The 17,237-nt window shown below is 41.1% G+C and overlaps 1 protein-coding gene across 2 annotated transcripts in view; it reads right to left on the bottom strand.

The window, feature by feature from the left end:
• Positions 1–17,237, bottom strand: part of LOC131076582 (uncharacterized) — a 136,323-nt gene that overhangs the window by 67,070 nt on the left and 52,016 nt on the right. For both annotated transcript variants that reach the window (XM_058013838.2, XM_058013837.2), the window contains exon 2: positions 4,038–4,910. In XM_058013838.2, the coding sequence (XP_057869821.2) occupies positions 4,038–4,910 (873 nt within the window). The remainder of the gene's footprint in view (positions 1–4,037; positions 4,911–17,237) is intronic.

Raw genomic sequence — 17,237 nt, 5'->3', positions numbered from 1 at the left:
CAAGTCGATCTTTTGGCGCAACGCCAAACATGTTCCAACAAATGGTATCGGAGCCAAGTCACGGGTTCGAATCCCCTTGGGTGATGCTGAGGGGGGGATTGTTGGACTAATCGCCAACATCCCCCTTCGGATTTGGGACATGGACTAACTACCTACCATGGATCCGTTTATCGTTGGCATTTGTATCGGGTGTTAACAAGCCAATCTTTTGGTGCAACAAAAAACATGTTTAAACAACAATATGATCAACAATAGTTATTTAAACTTCATGTGCATGCATTTTTGTAGCATTCACTATCATATCTTGCCCCTCCTACAAGAAACTAACAATTATCATACATGAATTCTAGCCACTACGATTTTCAATTTCGTATGCACAACAAGGAACATGCAAGAATATTGAAGATGCAATTTGTTGTGAGGTATTCACACATCGCCCCATTGCAAATGGGGACCCCCACTTTTTTTTGCTTTCTAGGGTAGTGTTAGAATCCTTAGCTATTAGCCTTTGCATTGAAGAGGTATAGGTGGGTAAGAGGCCAAGAGTCAGGTGGATAGCCTTGTGTGAGGTGTGAAATGAAGTGTTATGAGACGAGGGGGTGATAGTCGACTCAACTGCTCAAATTCTACAATAGCAAGATAATGAAGAGGAGAAATCAAATTGAGCATACAGAGGAAGAGGTTTGAGGGAGGAATCCTTAAAAAGTCTAAACCTAATCAGCAAGGCAAATGTTTCTTTCATCATCCGAGTGACTTATATGCATCCCAACAAGAGATGATCTTCAAGAGCAAAATGTGACTAAGTATATAAAATTTTCAATTGCTCCCTAGTAGGAGCGAATTTCGCTTCTACTGTTCCTCATTAAGAGCGAGATCCTTACCAAGCTCTCCAAGTCACTTAAAATACCTGTCATCATTGTGTGATATCTCAATTTGATCAAGCAATACAAGGAAACATCAATTGGGTCAGATACATAGGCAATTTCAAGTGCCCCTCTCTTAGAGGGGATCTCACTCCTATTGCCTCAAGATAAAGGTGAAATCATATTCAAGGTGAGTTTTGAAGACTTTTGGTGTGTAGAGGCATAAACTAAGGCATAAAGTGATAAGATTCAACTCAAAAGTGCATTTTCAAGCTACTTCAAGTGCTCCTCTTCTGGAGCGAAATTCACTTCAAATGCTATTGTAAAGATTGTAAAGAGCTACTAAATATTTTATCTATTCTAATTGCTATCTACTCTAATTGCTGCCATTCTATCTACTCATATATAAAAGTAAATAGAATTTAATTTAGTATTTTCTTTCAGCATTTTCTCTATCTTCATTTAGAAAAGTAAATAGAAAGTGCTTATTGAAAATCACAAAAGGAGCTGACCTTTTAATCCTGAAGGTTATACTATGAGTCGCATCTCACACTCACAGGCTTCCAATGCTTGATATCTATGTGAGTGCAAGTTCTATAGTGTGAGTATAAACTTAGATATCAATAGTTTCATTAATGGTATACTACTCAAGGGCTGGTTCACAGTGATGTAACACTATTAACTGGATTCTGTGTACTTCACTAATTGCACAAACTTGTAAACAATAATAGCTAAATTAAGCCATGCTTGTTTTAATACACCATTATTTTCTTCAAACTCATGTAAGAAAGGATTTGGAGAACTTAATTCATAATCTAGGATATATTTCACTATTTATTTGATTATCTCAATATTTTGGATGAAGTTTTGATTTATTCTACATGACTTTCATCATATGGTTCGTAAAGAGCACATGTTGAGGCTTTACATATCCAGACTTGGTTTATTTAATTGCTTTCCATGGTGCAGAAGAACTTGCAAAATGTAGTGAGGTCAAATACCAGTGTTACATACCTTCCATCATGCCATTCCAGGCTACCTAAACAGAACAAAAAAATATTAATGCACTAGAAAAGAATTAGACAAAACAAAGAAAGAAATTTTAGAAATATACTGTGGAGAATGACCTCTCCACACCCTCATCAAATCACTGTCAAATACAGATGTTTCTTAAAGGCATCATGAACTTAAGACCCCAACCAAGACATCTTCTGATTCTGACTGTCTTCAAGGGGCCATGGAAAACAATAAAATGAAAATAAGCATAGCAAGTGCATACATATCTCCAAAAAAGGGAACCAACCAAGACATCTTCTGATTCTGACTGTCTTCAAGGGACCATGGAAAACAATAAAATGAAAATCAGCATAGCAAGTGCATACATATCTCCTAAAAAGGGAACCCTAGGGTAATTTAGAATGTTCAAAGAAACTAAAAGAGAGAAAGTGTGTAAACAAAAGGTTCAAAAAGATAGAAAAAATAAGAGTGTTTAATTCTAGATTAACAGGGTAGGAAAAATGACGTACAGATTTCATATGGTATATTTTGTCTATAATACTCTCCTATTTACTAAAAAGCTAGATGTTACCCATGGTTAAAGCTACTTTATATAGATTCACTGCAACGAAACTTTAGGACATTGACCATAAAATTTGTTGAAGATCACTGGAAAAAAGAAAGCGGGAAAGTTTACTGCTAGGATTCAGTTTCATCAGCTTTGACTATTAATAGCCTGGTCAAAGATGACTATATGATGGATAAATAATTTTATTAACACCTTCCATTGAAAAGTGGAAAATAGCATTTTTTGTGCATGGAAAAATTGGTTCAGTTATTCGCAACCTATCTTTCAGTTAATGTTAACCCTCATCAATGCTGGACAAATTTGCCGACATAATCAAAAAGATTGAAAACTATTTCCAATCTCTATAGTTAAAGAAGATCCGCATGACAATAGACATTATGAATATTCTATATAATTAATGGGATCCAATGAACATAAAAGTAGATAAAAACATAGAAGATGAGATCACTTAACTACCTAATGGATTTTGTTTATGCAATATGACAACTTTATCTGTAGTTTTAAGAGAAGATTATTTCTTTCTGACCATGGGGGCAAGGCCTGAGAAAAAAAAAGGTATAGTATCTGCGGAATACTCTTTGTCTAAACCAGGACCATTTTGCAGAGAACAGTAAGGCCTATCAGAGTAGTGTAGAAGGCTTGGAAGATATCTCCAGTAGCTGGAAAATATACCTCATTTGGACATGAAAATTTTGTGATAGAACACTGGACGGGTCCACATAAGTCCCTTGGTAGGTTTGGAGCAACACAACTGTGGGAGCTCAGCCAACAGACAGAGAGTTGGCCCAGTTCAGAGAGTATACCTTTTCACCATCTACTCATTGACCAACTTTCATATTCAAATCAGCATTGAATGTATATAATCTCTATGTGTTGGAACTCCATCCTCTCAAAGAGATTGCTCTCCTAAATGAATTCACCAATTGACCACTTCAAGAACCTAGATAAGAAGGGAAAGACTCAACCACTTGTGCAAGAAATTTTAATTTTTCTCTGTTATTGATTTTCTGGGCAACAAAAAAAAAAACTCAGTATGCTGCTGCTTTTTACATAAATTGATGATCTTGTCAAGAAGCTTGTTTTAAGGAGTTGACAATTTTTTCAGTAAGTCCACATGTGATGAATCACAACATTTATCTTCATGATAAGCACCCAATAAGTGAATGTTGGTGTATATGATGAGAGTTAATGTTAGGATCATGTCAAGGTTTGACTCTTCTAAGTTACATATGATTGAATTCAATGAAAATTGAAATCTGTACCTACAAACCCTTTCCGTGCATCCATTTTTTACAATAAGCAGAAAAAAAGTGGTGACAACAATGCATCTTGATATATTTGGAGTGCAAGCTGGTATCAAATTTAAACACATCTTTTCCTAAATGTTGAACTACTGTGAGTGAAGAGTCAAATGGAATGGAAATACACTCTTTCAGCAAATGAAAATGCCAAATATATTTTGCGAAATAATGAACAAAGTATATGTGTTATTGACGAGTAATCACTAGAATGAACAGTCCTCTAATGGAAAGCAAAAGGTACTTTACAAGCAAAAACAATGTAGCACAGATATAATAAGGATCACATACCCCAGGATCTTTTGGAGACACGTAGGCCTCCCCTTCCCTGAGAATGGTAAAATGATTGAAATCCAGTTCATACATATCTTCACATCCATGTCTTATTCCCAGTGAAGCAAACACTATAATTTTACGCATTGTATGTGATTGTGCATTTTTAAGTGCAAGAACTCCTGATTCCATAATCCTTCTAACTTCTCTGGGACAAAAGGCTGTTTTTGGTGGCTTCTTATACGAAAGAATAACCCCTGGAGATTTTGAGGGGCCCATTTCATAATAGGGATATTTTTCACCATAAAAAGACTTTTCACAACTTTTTTTCTTCCTATCTTTCTTCTTCTTCATTCTTTTGACTTTTGTCTCATCTCCCACATCTTTCATATGACAATCAGTGATAGCTAGAAGATGAGCTTCATCTTGCTCCTCCTTTATCTTCACACCTGAACTCTTCCCATCATCTAGAACATTAGACACAATCTCTAATCCTCGAATCTCTGTTCCCTCATCCTCTTTTTGCCTGCCTATAATATTTCTTGCACTATCCTTAATTTTTGTATGTTCATACTCATCTACTTCATCAGCATCATATGCATTATCAGAATCGACATCTGAATCATCACTTTCATCATATTCCTCCTCAGAAGCACCATCTTGGAATTTATCAGAATCTGGAGTTTGTATCTCCTCCTGTCCCATCCAATTTACAATGGTATCCTGTTGAGCAGTCAATCTAATAGCTGCTCTTGCACCTTCATGTTTGATGTGCAATGCATTATTAGCAGTTTTCTTATTATCAGTGTCTTCACCCTCACCAGCTTCCTCTTCATTCCTAGTTCTCTTGAGCTTCTTGATATCATTTTGCATGATCCCAGGAGAATCATCCTAGCAAAGAGAATAGAGCACTTATCAACTTCATACAAATAATTCATAAAATTATGTTCAAAAGACATATTTTCAAATCACTACAACTAATCATCCATGGATGGAAAAAGATGAAAATTTAGAGAAGACTATATGAAATCGTTTTTCCCGGAAAGGCAACATAGAATGATCAATGAAGATGCACATGAATGCTCAAATGACAAAAAAAAGATGCTTCACCATGGTTTTGACTGTAATATACAATTTAAGTTAAGAAAAATGAAGATGGTGATAACACTAAATGCTATAAAATTACAAACAAAGAAAATTCTGATCAAATAAAGCCAAATTACAGATGAAAACCATAACACTCTTTCATGAATCCAACAACTTCATTGTGACATCAGATCTGCTGCATTAATAAGAGAAGGAACAAATCAAGTGGAGAATGTGTTCTGATTACAAAAATGTATAATCCCATTTTATAGTTTGTTGGGATCCCATAATTTATATTTCATTAAACTATAAAACCATACCATGACTGTGAATTGTACTTTGAGTATCACTTTGAATTATGTCCTGTTTGCTAGACAAATTTAGTCCATATCAAAACTGAGAAGTATTCATGTGGAAATGAGTCTATCAATCAAATTCTTCCAGATCGATTGAACTGAGGTTTAAATTTGACCACTGAAGAAGATGGATAATTCCTAAATCGGGGAAGAAAAGGCATTCCATGTGCTGGTGAGAGGTTTTAAAGATTCAAAAACATTGCATGTCATACGAGAACACAAGGAAGAAATTATATTAACATCCACAAATGATGCAATTAGATCAATGGGACTCAAACAATCAACTATAACAGAAAGGTACCTACCTTAGGGAAATCAACTAAATGCTATAAGATAAAGCAAAAAGTGAAAAGGTGAAGTGATTGAGCACCGAAACAAAACATCTTAGAACAAGTATGAATAGCCAAGTAAGGAAAGGACCTATCTGTGAAGTAGAAAGCTGACAAAGATCAAATTTGAAGATCATGAATGAAATTATCATTGACATATCCCTATAGAAAGGTTTGGGCCAAAAAGCCAACAATGTTTTCATCAATCATCACAAAGGGACCAATGCAATATTTCATAACATCCATTGAAAAATGTCAAAAGCTAAGGGGAACAGATTGGGAATACTTTGGAGGCAGCAGGGTAATCCCACAAGAAATTATCCTAGTACCCAAGGGTGACAATCCTTTGGTGCAAGAGAGATAACTATTAATCTGTATTTGTCCTGCTAATGCAGACTGCAGTCCAGGGGACCTTGAAAGCCCCTGATGCCAAAACAAAGATCTTTAATGCCTAGAGCAAGAGTAAGATGCATGGCAAGTAACTTAACAGAGATATGAAAGTCCACTTAATTACTCTTAACAAGTGTAATAGGTTGAGAGGGTGCAATCAATCAATAGCTCTATGGATCCCTTGTAAGGGCCTATGCACTAAAGTGGGAGCCTTTTGAAGAAAGAGAACAAACACCTTTGACCAAGGTAGAGGAAGAAAGTGAGTAGACAACCATCTAAGGATTTAAACACAATTATACCTCACGCAATCCCATAGTAGACAGAAACCTAAACATAAGGTGCTCATCAGCCAGTACTTCTTGGAGAAAACGAAGAAAGATCTTGTAATTTTGTTACCATTTTAATTTGTCTTTTGCAAGATACAACAAAACGACAGTGTACAAGGTAAAACCTCTATTCAAATTTGGAGGGGAGGCTCCCTAAGATATAAGCTAAACCTGAACTTAAGCCAAACTGAACCTAGATTAAAAACTCTAGGCAAAATATAAAAATATGCACACTATACAAGATTCACTACAGGAATTTGCATAAAGGAAATAATACATGATTATGTTTTTTGCCTCGAATATAAGTGTTGTGACCATTTCACACATCGCCCCATCAAAATGGGGACCCCCCTTTTTTCAAGTCCTAGTCTCTCTCAGCCTAGTGTCTCCCATGCAAGTTTGAGTGAATAGGGTAAAGATGATCGTCAGCTCGATTGCTCAAGGTCTGCAATGGTAAAATAGTGAAGGGGAGAGGTCAAAATTGAGCATAAAGAGAAAGAGGTATTGATGGAGGCACCCTAGAAGATCAAACCTAATCAACAATGCAGGTGTTTCCTTTATCATTCAGGTGACTTATATATGTTACAGTGGGAGGTGACTTCCGGAGGCAAAATTTCACTAAGTACCAAAAAAATTCCTTTGCTCCTTGGTTGGAGCGAATTTTGCTTCTATTGCTCCTTCTTAGGAGTGAAAACCTTTCCAAAATCCCCAAGTCACCAAAATCACCTCGAATCACCATGAGAGTGCAACGCATGATCATCAACATTGAGTTAGGTCAAGTGTATAGGCATCTTCCATTGCTCCCCAGTTGGAGCGAAATCCACTTCCTTTGCCCTTGAGTGAGAGCGAATTTGATCCTAAGACTCTACATTGAGCATGGTTTGATGCCTTAAAGTTGATGGAATGAAAATTGGTGGGTGAAAGTGAGTTTAAACTTCAACTTAAGAACCATTTCCATTGCTCCTCATTTGGAGCGAAATCTTGTTCCTTTGCCCCTTCCCAGGAGTGAAATTCTCTCTAGAGCTTTCCTCGAGGCTAACTTGACACATCCACACATCAAGAAGGTAAAATCTCAAGGCCTAAAATGATGCAAAGACAAGGAATTGACAAAGTCAAGCTAGAGGATCAATTTGAACATCATTTCCTTTGCTCCTCATTGGGAGCAAAATCTTATTCCTTTGCCCCTTCTCAGGAGCGAAATTGCTTACAGAGACTCCCTCTAAGTTGATTTGATCACTTGAAGCAATGAAAGGCGAAATTTGATTAAGTATGAGAGCATTTCCTTTGCTCCCTGACAGGAGCAAAATTTACTTCCTTTGCTCCCTGACAAGAGCAAAATTTACTTCCTTTGCTCCTTGTTAGGAGCGAATTTCACTATCAATTCTCTTGTTTAGGAGTGAAATTCTTCCTAAGGCATTCCTTGAGGTCAATTTGACATGGTTTTCACATATGGATGGCTAAAGGACTAAGGTTTGAGTCAATGGAATGAACGGAATTGAAGGAGTTTGAGATAAGTATCCAAAATGTGATCATTTCCATTGCTCCTACTTGAGAGCAATTTTCACTTCCATTGCTCCCACTTGGGAGCGAATTTGTCTTCCTTTGCCTAATAATTGGAGCGAAATTTTTCTTGCAAAGCATTCTTTGAGGTGTATTTGATGCTTTCTCTTGTCTAGATTATGAACTTTCAAGTTTGAGTTGATAGAGAGCAAATTTGATTAAGTGAGATGAAGATTCCATTGCTCCTCCTTTGGAATGAAAATCATTTCCATTGCTCCTTGTTATGAGCGAAACTCACTCCTTTTGCCTATATTTCAGAGCGAAATCATATGTTAAGTAATTGATGGAAAGAATTTGATAAAGGTATGGATTGGAGAAACGAATTGTTGAAGAGATGAATTGATGAAGTAAGCATTTGGCTAAGTGTTGTAAATCTTCCATTGTTACTAGCTACGGGCGAAAATTTGTTCCATTACTTCACTTTGAGAGCGAAAAGTATTTCCATTGCCACTAGCTAGGAGCGAATTTTCCTCTTGACCGTTGGAAAGAGCACTATTCAAACATATTTTTGAGCGCCAAAGCTATAATTTAAAATTCAAAAGGGGAAATTTTTAAAAAGCGGTAAGTCGTCTATCTAAATGGGGACAATTTAAATTTTATTTACTTAAAACTAAGTCGGCCTTCACCCAAAAGACACATCTCCCTCTTGAAGCGCCTATATAAGGAGGATCAAAGCCATCATTTAGTCATCAATTCAAAGCAAATTCCTTCTCTCTAATAAGCAAATTTCAGGAGCAGATTAGCGAACTTCTTTAGCAAGATAGCAAATTCAATCTGCACTAAAATGAATTCAGTCACAAAAGGAGAATTCGAGGTGCATATCCAGCAATTTAGAATATCGAATTCCATTATTGAGCAGCAAAATTCATCATCTGCACTAAAACGAATTCAGTCACAAAAGGAGAATTCGAGGTGCATATCCAGTAATTTAGAATATCGAATTCCATTATTGAGCAGCAAAATTCATCTTAAAGTGTAGCGAATTCATCCTTCCCAAGGCGAAATTATCCAAGTTACAGCGAATTCCTCCATATTATCAGTCACCTTTTGATCAGATTCAAGGTTAATCTATTAAAAATCAAAGGTGAAAGATGGCGGCACCTAAGCCTAATGGAGCTGGAACTCGTCAAGCCCTCATCAAGGAAGATTCGAAGAGCGATGCGTTGGAGACCAAGATCACATCCCATTGGAGCAATATAGTAGACACAAACCTTGGGAAGTTCGATCTCAGGAAGTTCAAGAGCTCGTTGTATACAAGTCAACCTACTGCGACAGCAAGGAAGATGATAGAAAGTGGAATAATGAAAGCAGCTGGCTTCCCTCCCACGGTGTAATGCTATGAGTTGATGATTGAATGTGCCAGGCATTACGATTCTCACACGAGGACAATAGTGAAAGATGGAACAATGCTTGCCTACCGTTCAAAGACGACCATCAATGAAGCCTTTCACTTACTTGAGCCGAGGGATATGATATACAAGAGCGTAGAAGGAGCGAAATCAGTTTATGATGATGATCCTGAAGCATGTTCGGAGATAATCAACAAGTATTGGCTATCGAAGAGTAGACCAGGTAAAAGCAAGATGCCCAATAGACCGCATAGAGTTGATTTCAAAGAGGAATTTGGGGATTACATCACTCTACTCAATCGACTTGTTGGTGCACCATAAGCCTTCTACTTTGAGAACTGGATGTTCTTCTTCATCGAGACAGTCACCAATGGAAAAGAAACAATCAATTGGGCCAGACTCATCAGCAATAACTTGGATGTTCAACTGAGAAGACTAAACCGCACTAGGAGATTCAACATGAGTTCCTATGTCATCTTTTCACTTGCGAGGAATTATGAATATGCGGGGTTGATGTACAGAGGTATAGTTGGAAGAGGACCCGGAGAGATAAGAGCATGTGAAGCATATCCATAGCTACACCATCTGATAAAGAGTCACTATAGGAGGGTTAATGATGCCTTCACTATGCATATCACAAGAACCCTTCAAGGTGGAATTCATCAAAGGCTATCTCCAGCAACACAAGCATTGATTCAACAATATGGTGCATGGTTCATTCAATTTCCAAAGTTGACATATATCAGGGTTCAAGGATGTCCTTCTCCTCCATACATGTCACCATGCTATTGGACAGAAAGAATAGTGCTACTTGAGGTGGTGAGACAGTTAGCAGTATATGTTAAGGCATATCGACACAAACATGGATCTAGTATTTCCTTTCCTATTTCACTTGGTGATTCAATTGAAGTTTGTCCTTCTCTACAAGTAGCTAAGAACGCCGAAGAAGAGTTATCTCTCTATTCACTCAAGCCATTCACTCCTAGAGATTACTTTGATCCATATGACAATGTAAGAGGAATTGTACGAAAGAAGTATAAACACCAGTGGCAGTTAGAAGACTATTGGATGAATGTCCAAGATGATGTATAAGTGAAGAAAAAGATGTATTCCAGGCTACCTCTTGGTTTCATCCGGAAGTGTAATTTATTTAGTGTTGCTGATCAAGCACAGGATAGCGGCAAATATCTCCAATCTGCTTATGCCAAAGAAAGCAAAGAGATCAAGATCAATTGGGTTGACATGGAGATCGTAGATTTGAAGGAGTTGATAAAACAAGTCTTGAAATACACTCGCATATGGATACCGATAGACATCCAGCATCAAAATTGAAAGAGTAAAATATGACTAAGGCATTCAACCTAGAGACAAGAATAGATGATGAAGAAGAGGCAAGTGCGAGCAAAAGCGCTTCTCCATCAACTCATTCCAAAGGTTCGAAGAGAAAAGATGATCATAAAGAGAAAGAAGCATAAGTCAAATTCCGGTCATCCTTCCAGCACTTCCTCAAGTGTGAAGAAGAGATGAATTAAAATGAAAGACATAAAAGGCAAAGGATTGGGAAGGAATCAAGTCATGGAGCGAACGAGTCAATGGAATCTACAGTTCAAAATGACAAAGGTAAAAAAAAGGTATCACAAGGTCAAAGGGATTTCGCTCCTCCCATTCAAGTGAATGATGAAGTGGGAGTAGAAAAGGATGATGAAAAAACCTCCCCTCCTAGAGATGAGTTGTTGAACGAAAAGAAACAAGTGGGAGAAGGAAGATCATCTATTCCTACATGGCTTAGGGAACGGCTTGCTAGAGAGGTGATAGAAGTTGATGAAGAATCAGTATGTGATTTGGATAGCCTCCTAAGTCAAACCCAAGAGATCCCTGAAAAGCAGAAAGCTACGAAGATGTCTAAGGTGATAAAAGATGATTCGGGTTCCCGGAAAATACAAATAGCTACTCCGACGGTTGACAAATATGAGGATGAAATTACTGTGGAAGATTATGATATGGAGACTACTGATCTAGGTCCAATCAATCCGGAGCAAGCCATAGGTGATGTGAATGATTCAGTAAAGACACTCAATGATATGCTTAGAATGGAAGTAGAAAAGAATAAGAAGTTAGAAAAGGAGATCAATGCATGGAGGAACTACTTCCAACAGTTCAAGGAACCATTGAGGCAGCATGATCCAGCAGTTACACCACCGCCTTTGCTTCCTGCCGAATCAATGGATCATATAGAAAAGATAAGGAATTCTGCATAGTTGATGGATACTTGGATAGAAAATTCCTTCACGAAGGCAAATAAGTTTGTAGCAGATATGATGAAGACTCTTGGTAGAGTTGTAAAAGTTCTTTAAGGAACTCGTGCTCTCATAGAAGCCTTTGATGCATTTGTCCATACTAGAGACATCACTATCCCCATCCTACAAGAAATGAGGAAGACATCTAGAGAAGTTTTGGTGAAAGAGAAGATAATGAAATATGAACCTACACCGAGCTTCATATGATGGAGTAGCCTACTTCGCACAAAGAAGACTGTATTTGAAGATATTGGCAACAAATGCAGTCAAATTCAAGATGCTACGCACCTCATTCATGATAAAATAGTGGAAGTAGCACAAATCATCTTGGAGAGAAAGATTGATCCTGGCACAATTGTAGACGCCAAAGAGTTAGAGAAAAGAATAAAAATTGTCTTCTATGGGAATAATGGAATGATCATCGAAAAACAATTGGAAGATATGCATACATTCATGGTACTTGCGAGCAAAATAAGATATCTTGAGCCTGAATGAGAGGCTTCCATCATCACATCTTTTGAGGAGGTCATTTACTTGGAAGAACAGTTGAAGAATTTGCCAAAAATTCCAATGACTGAGATAGAAGACATGACGACTAGATTCATTGAATATGTTGTTAGCGGCATTATTGTACACAAACATAAGACTAGTTAATTACGTTGTAATTGTGTTGGTTAGTTGGTAACTGAGGGGTGGCAGTTGCAGTGCGACGGCTGGCACTCGCACCCCCTCGCCTCGGCATCTTTATATACTTCCGAATGTAACTTGTGAAAAACACTTATGAATGGAATAACATCTCTTATACTTGTCTATGGCGGTATCATTCTGCATTACATGCTTTATGTTTTAAGTTATTCACCCGAGAGGGCAAACATTTGGCGTCGTTGCCTAGACGTGCTCGGGAAGGAAGACGCGGATGGCACATGGACACGATGGGCCTACCCGTTGGTGAGATAAACCCAGAGGCCGACGACGCACGAACAGAACTTTACACAAGAGAAGACACCGCAACAAGAGAATTTTCAATTCTACTCCAAGTAGCCATCCAGACCTACGTCCGACGAGAGGCGATGGAGGCGGAAATCCCACCAAATGTCGTGTGGACAGCGTTGGAGGTGAGCCCGGCAATAAACCGGTTGATGAACCATCTTCCCCGGTTGCTTGCACAGGCATCACTGGCCCAACAAGCTCGCCTAGAGGAGATTGCCCAAGAAGAGCGACGCCAACAGATCCTTCAGCAGTACGAAGATAACAACCGACGGGAAGCAAAATGGGATGGCGCCAAGCCAGGAAGGAATTGAACCTTGAATCTTCTATATTCAAATAAAAGTGTCATTGACACGAGTTGTATCTAAGGAAATGAATTAATAAAGACGTGTTTTGATTTATGTATTGTGAATTATGGAAATGTACGGCAATTAATGCCCAACCTATTGAATAAAGATAGAAATAAAAAAGCAGAAATGGACGAGTGGGAGGCCGTGCAGGAGGGCCTTGATTCTGGAGCAGCAAGTAGAACGTAGACGGAGGCTGAGGCAACTTGCCAAAGGACAACCTGCCGAAGGGTGGCCCGAGGGGAGCCAAGGAGGTGTCACAGAGGGAGCAGAAGTCGAGGGAAATTTCTACGCGTCGCCAGAACACCGTAGGGTGCGGAGCCACGAAGAGTTTATGGAGGAAACAAGGTTAAGGAGGGATCTAGTCTAAGAGACTCGGGATCGGTTCAGAAACTTATCCCTTACACCACAAAGTGAGGATCACCAAAGGGAGCCAAGAGTGGGCACGGGTGACAACGAAGGGGAGGATAACCGTACGGTAGGTGCCACACTCGACAGGCAAAACACTGTACCTCCAGTCACCCACGCAGGACACACCATCGGGACCGAAGGGAGCGGCACAAGGGCACAAACACAGCCACAACCACCTCCAAGAAGACGACCCCCATCGATGGGGAGTAAACAGAAACTGCCGAAGTTCAATGGCAACGGGAAGGAAGATCCTGTTCGCCATTGTCAAACGTGCGAAACCATATGGTCAGCAAACGGTGTTGCCGATCAAGATGAACGGGTAACACAATTCCCAGCAACCTTGAGAGGAGTGACCATAGACTGGTACTCAGATATGGACAAGGCCAAAGTCGGCACATGGCCCGACCTGAAGAAGGAGTTTGGGATAGAGTTCCGCCTCCTGAGAGATGACAACGAAACAGTCGCCGAGATCTATGGAACGAAGCAGAACAAGAACGAAACTGTCCGAGCCTATAGTCGGCGGCTGAAGGAACTATTGGGAAAAATGGAGAGTCAACCAGCAGATGGGTTGAAAAAGCGATGGTTCGTGGAGGGACTAAAGCATTCCCTGCGAAAGAAGATGAAAATCGTTCGACCTACATCGTACGAAGACGCATACAATAGAGCGATGGATCTCGAGAGCGAGACCAAGACATTGAAGAAAAAGAAGAAGAAGGATAGCTCGTCCGAGGAGGATGACTCGTCACAGGAAAGCAGCAGCGACAGCGAGGCTGGCAAACAGGTGCAAGCGCTCCAGAAAGACATGGAGCGAATGAGGAGGGAATTCAAAACAATGAGAAGCACCGATCGGATCGAAGGGGACATATGGTGCACTGAGTGCAAAGAGGAGGGGCACACAAAGGGTACTTGCCCGAAGAAGGCATTCTGCGAGATTTGCCAAGTGATGGGACACTCCACCAAGGAGTGCCCATACAACATGAAAACCCGAAATACGCAAATGAACCAAGTGTTGTTCACGGAGCAGGCCACAACGTCCGCACCAGCGGGTACGAGCCAACAAACGAACACAATGGCATCATCTGGAGGATACCGGGATAACAGACACGGCAACAGAAGAAATAATAACAATAACAATAACAGAAACCGGATCCAGTATGACGCCAAGGGCCGGCCAATGATCCAGTGTAGGGCTTGCAATCAGTGGGGAGACTTCGCCCGCGATTGCACAAAGGAAGCCAACCCTCAGCACCTCTGCCAATGGTGCGGGCCAGGCGACCATGAGGACGCAAATTGCCCGAAACCTGGTGTAAACCTCCTAAACATAGAACCCACAAAAGCAAAAGTGTTGGCAATCACAAGGGCGCAGGCCAAACAGGGTGCATACCCAAATCCCCACACGAAGACAACGAGAGTGCGGGAAGCAAGAGACGAGATCACAAAGGAAATGGCCGCACAAGGACAGAACAACAACCAGACCTCAAATCCGCCACGAACGAGGGGAGAAGAGGAAATCTTACGGCAAATATTGCAGATGGAGGTACCCGTGAGAATACAAGACCTCCTGGAGACCATGCCGCAGTTAAAAATGGCTATCTTAAACTCTGTACCCTCACAGGTGAAAATGAGGGAGGTCATGAGCCCCACAGCCGACCCTGTGTTAAGGGAGGTCCTAAGCCCCACGATCGACCCCATGTTGTTGGTAGTCAACAGCGGAAGCCAACCGGAGGTGGTAGAAATGGGCATACTGGGGACTACCTCGACAGACACTATTGTGGACGGAGGGTCAGGAGTAAATGTGCTCCCAAAAAACTGGGAAAGCCTACGTTGTGGCCCCCCACGTTCAACCTGCTAGGGGCAGATCAACATGGGATTAAACCCCTTGGTACCCTCATGGGCTAGCAAGTGATGATTGGCACGCAACCATTCGTACTGGATTTCGTAGTAATTCCCCTGAAGCAAAAAGGGTATGACGCCATTCTCAGGCGTGGGTGGCTCATTGCAGCAAAAGCAAACCATAACTGGAAGCGGAATACTATTTCCTTGGAAAAGGTGGAGAGGAAGTAAGTGATCGATCTCCGTACGCAAATGGTGAGTGAGGAGTTGGCATCCTCCTCCGACTTGGAATCGGAGGGAGACCAGTTGGGGGAGGGCGGAGACGGACGCCGCATGGAGCCTAGTGACGAAGGGGTGTTAGAATTGGAGGCATGCTCAGGGGATGACGGGGACTCCTTGAATGGCCTCTTCCATTGGCAAATGGGAGATTATGAAATATTTACACCCTCGTGCAATGTATTGAGCATCAAGGAAGAACCAGATATATTTCCCCCAGAATATGGCAAGTACAAGGGGAGGCCTCGGTGAACGAGACACCGGCACACCAATTCCCGAAGGGGGAGCCCATTAAATACCAGGAAGCCAATTTAAAGGAGACAAAACTCGGGGGGATGAGTGACCCCAAGATCATCCTTGTCGGAAATGACTGGAACCCAGTGCTGAAGGTCGCAGCCTTCAAAATCTTTATTATTCTTCTTCTTATGTACGGGAAGGAGACCATGGTCCCTGTGGAATTTGTGGTTCCAGGTCTTCGGATGGCCATTGAAAATAGACTTGCCACCAACGGATCCAAATTGAAACCCTACCACGCGAAGCGTGCAGAGGACCCGAGAGGCTAGAAGGACACCCGAGAGGCAGGAGGGGGACCCGAGAGGATGGAAGGGGACTCGAGAGGCCGGGCAGGCGACTTGAGAGGCATGGGACCAACACGGGAGACTCTTGGGCAAGGAAAACCGAGAAGGATGAAGGGCGATCCCAAAGACAGGGGACCCGAGCCGACGACTCTCTAGACAACTAAATTAGGAAATTGGAAAAAAAAAAAAGGGGGCCACGGTGGAACCACCGTGCGGTGGACCACCGACGGTGACCACCGTGCAGTGGACCACCGTACGGTGGACACCGGCGGTGGTAACCACCGTCGTGCAGTGGCACCCGCAACTACAAAGCCTGAAGCTTGCAAAGACAAAACAATTAAAACGAAAAAAAACATAACCCCCGCAAACACAAAAAGCACCACGCAGCCCACGCACAGGGAGAAAAAAAGAAAAAGGAGAAGGAACGCAAAGGGAGAAAAAGAAAAAAGAAGACGAAGGAAACCCACAGCCGTCACGCACGAAGAAAGACACGCAGCCCAGCCCGCACAGCAATAGCCATACACAACAAAAGAAGGTCGTTACGAAGGTGTCCAACAACCATACAATTTTTAACCAGAAATCAGTTATACTAGAGATTAATGGATTCAGCAGGGAAACGAAGTTGGCAAAAACAACTGCAAGCTTCCTCCAGTAGCAACCAGAGGGATAGCAATACCAGGGTTTTTTCGTCAGGCATACGTGTTACAGGTGGCACCATGGATGCCAGCGCCTGACAGAAGCAAAAGCAGAAAGCACCACAGGCTGCCATAAGTGCGAAAACTACATTAACACCCCAGAATATCACCTTTGAAGGCCTGAATGGGTCGGAATGCCGGAAATGGTGGCAGGACACTCCCGACAATGATCTAGTGAAGCAAAACCTCCGTAAGGCGAAAGTGGAGTGGGCTATTCGGATGCCCGTGTTTCCTATCCGCGAGTATGAGGGTGCCCTATGGTTCATGGTGGACACCTTCGACAGACACACATGCACCAGCACTTTTGAATACCTCGGGAAGGATGTTACCATATCCTTCAAAGCGAGGGACTTCACGAGGGTATTCGGTATTCCAGGCAGACAAGGCAAGAAAATAGA

This window comes from Cryptomeria japonica, chromosome 10, assembly GCF_030272615.1.
Source record: "Cryptomeria japonica chromosome 10, Sugi_1.0, whole genome shotgun sequence".
Lineage (NCBI taxonomy): Eukaryota > Viridiplantae > Streptophyta > Pinopsida > Cupressales > Cupressaceae > Cryptomeria > Cryptomeria japonica.
This window is presented reverse-complemented; position numbering and strand designations above follow the sequence as displayed.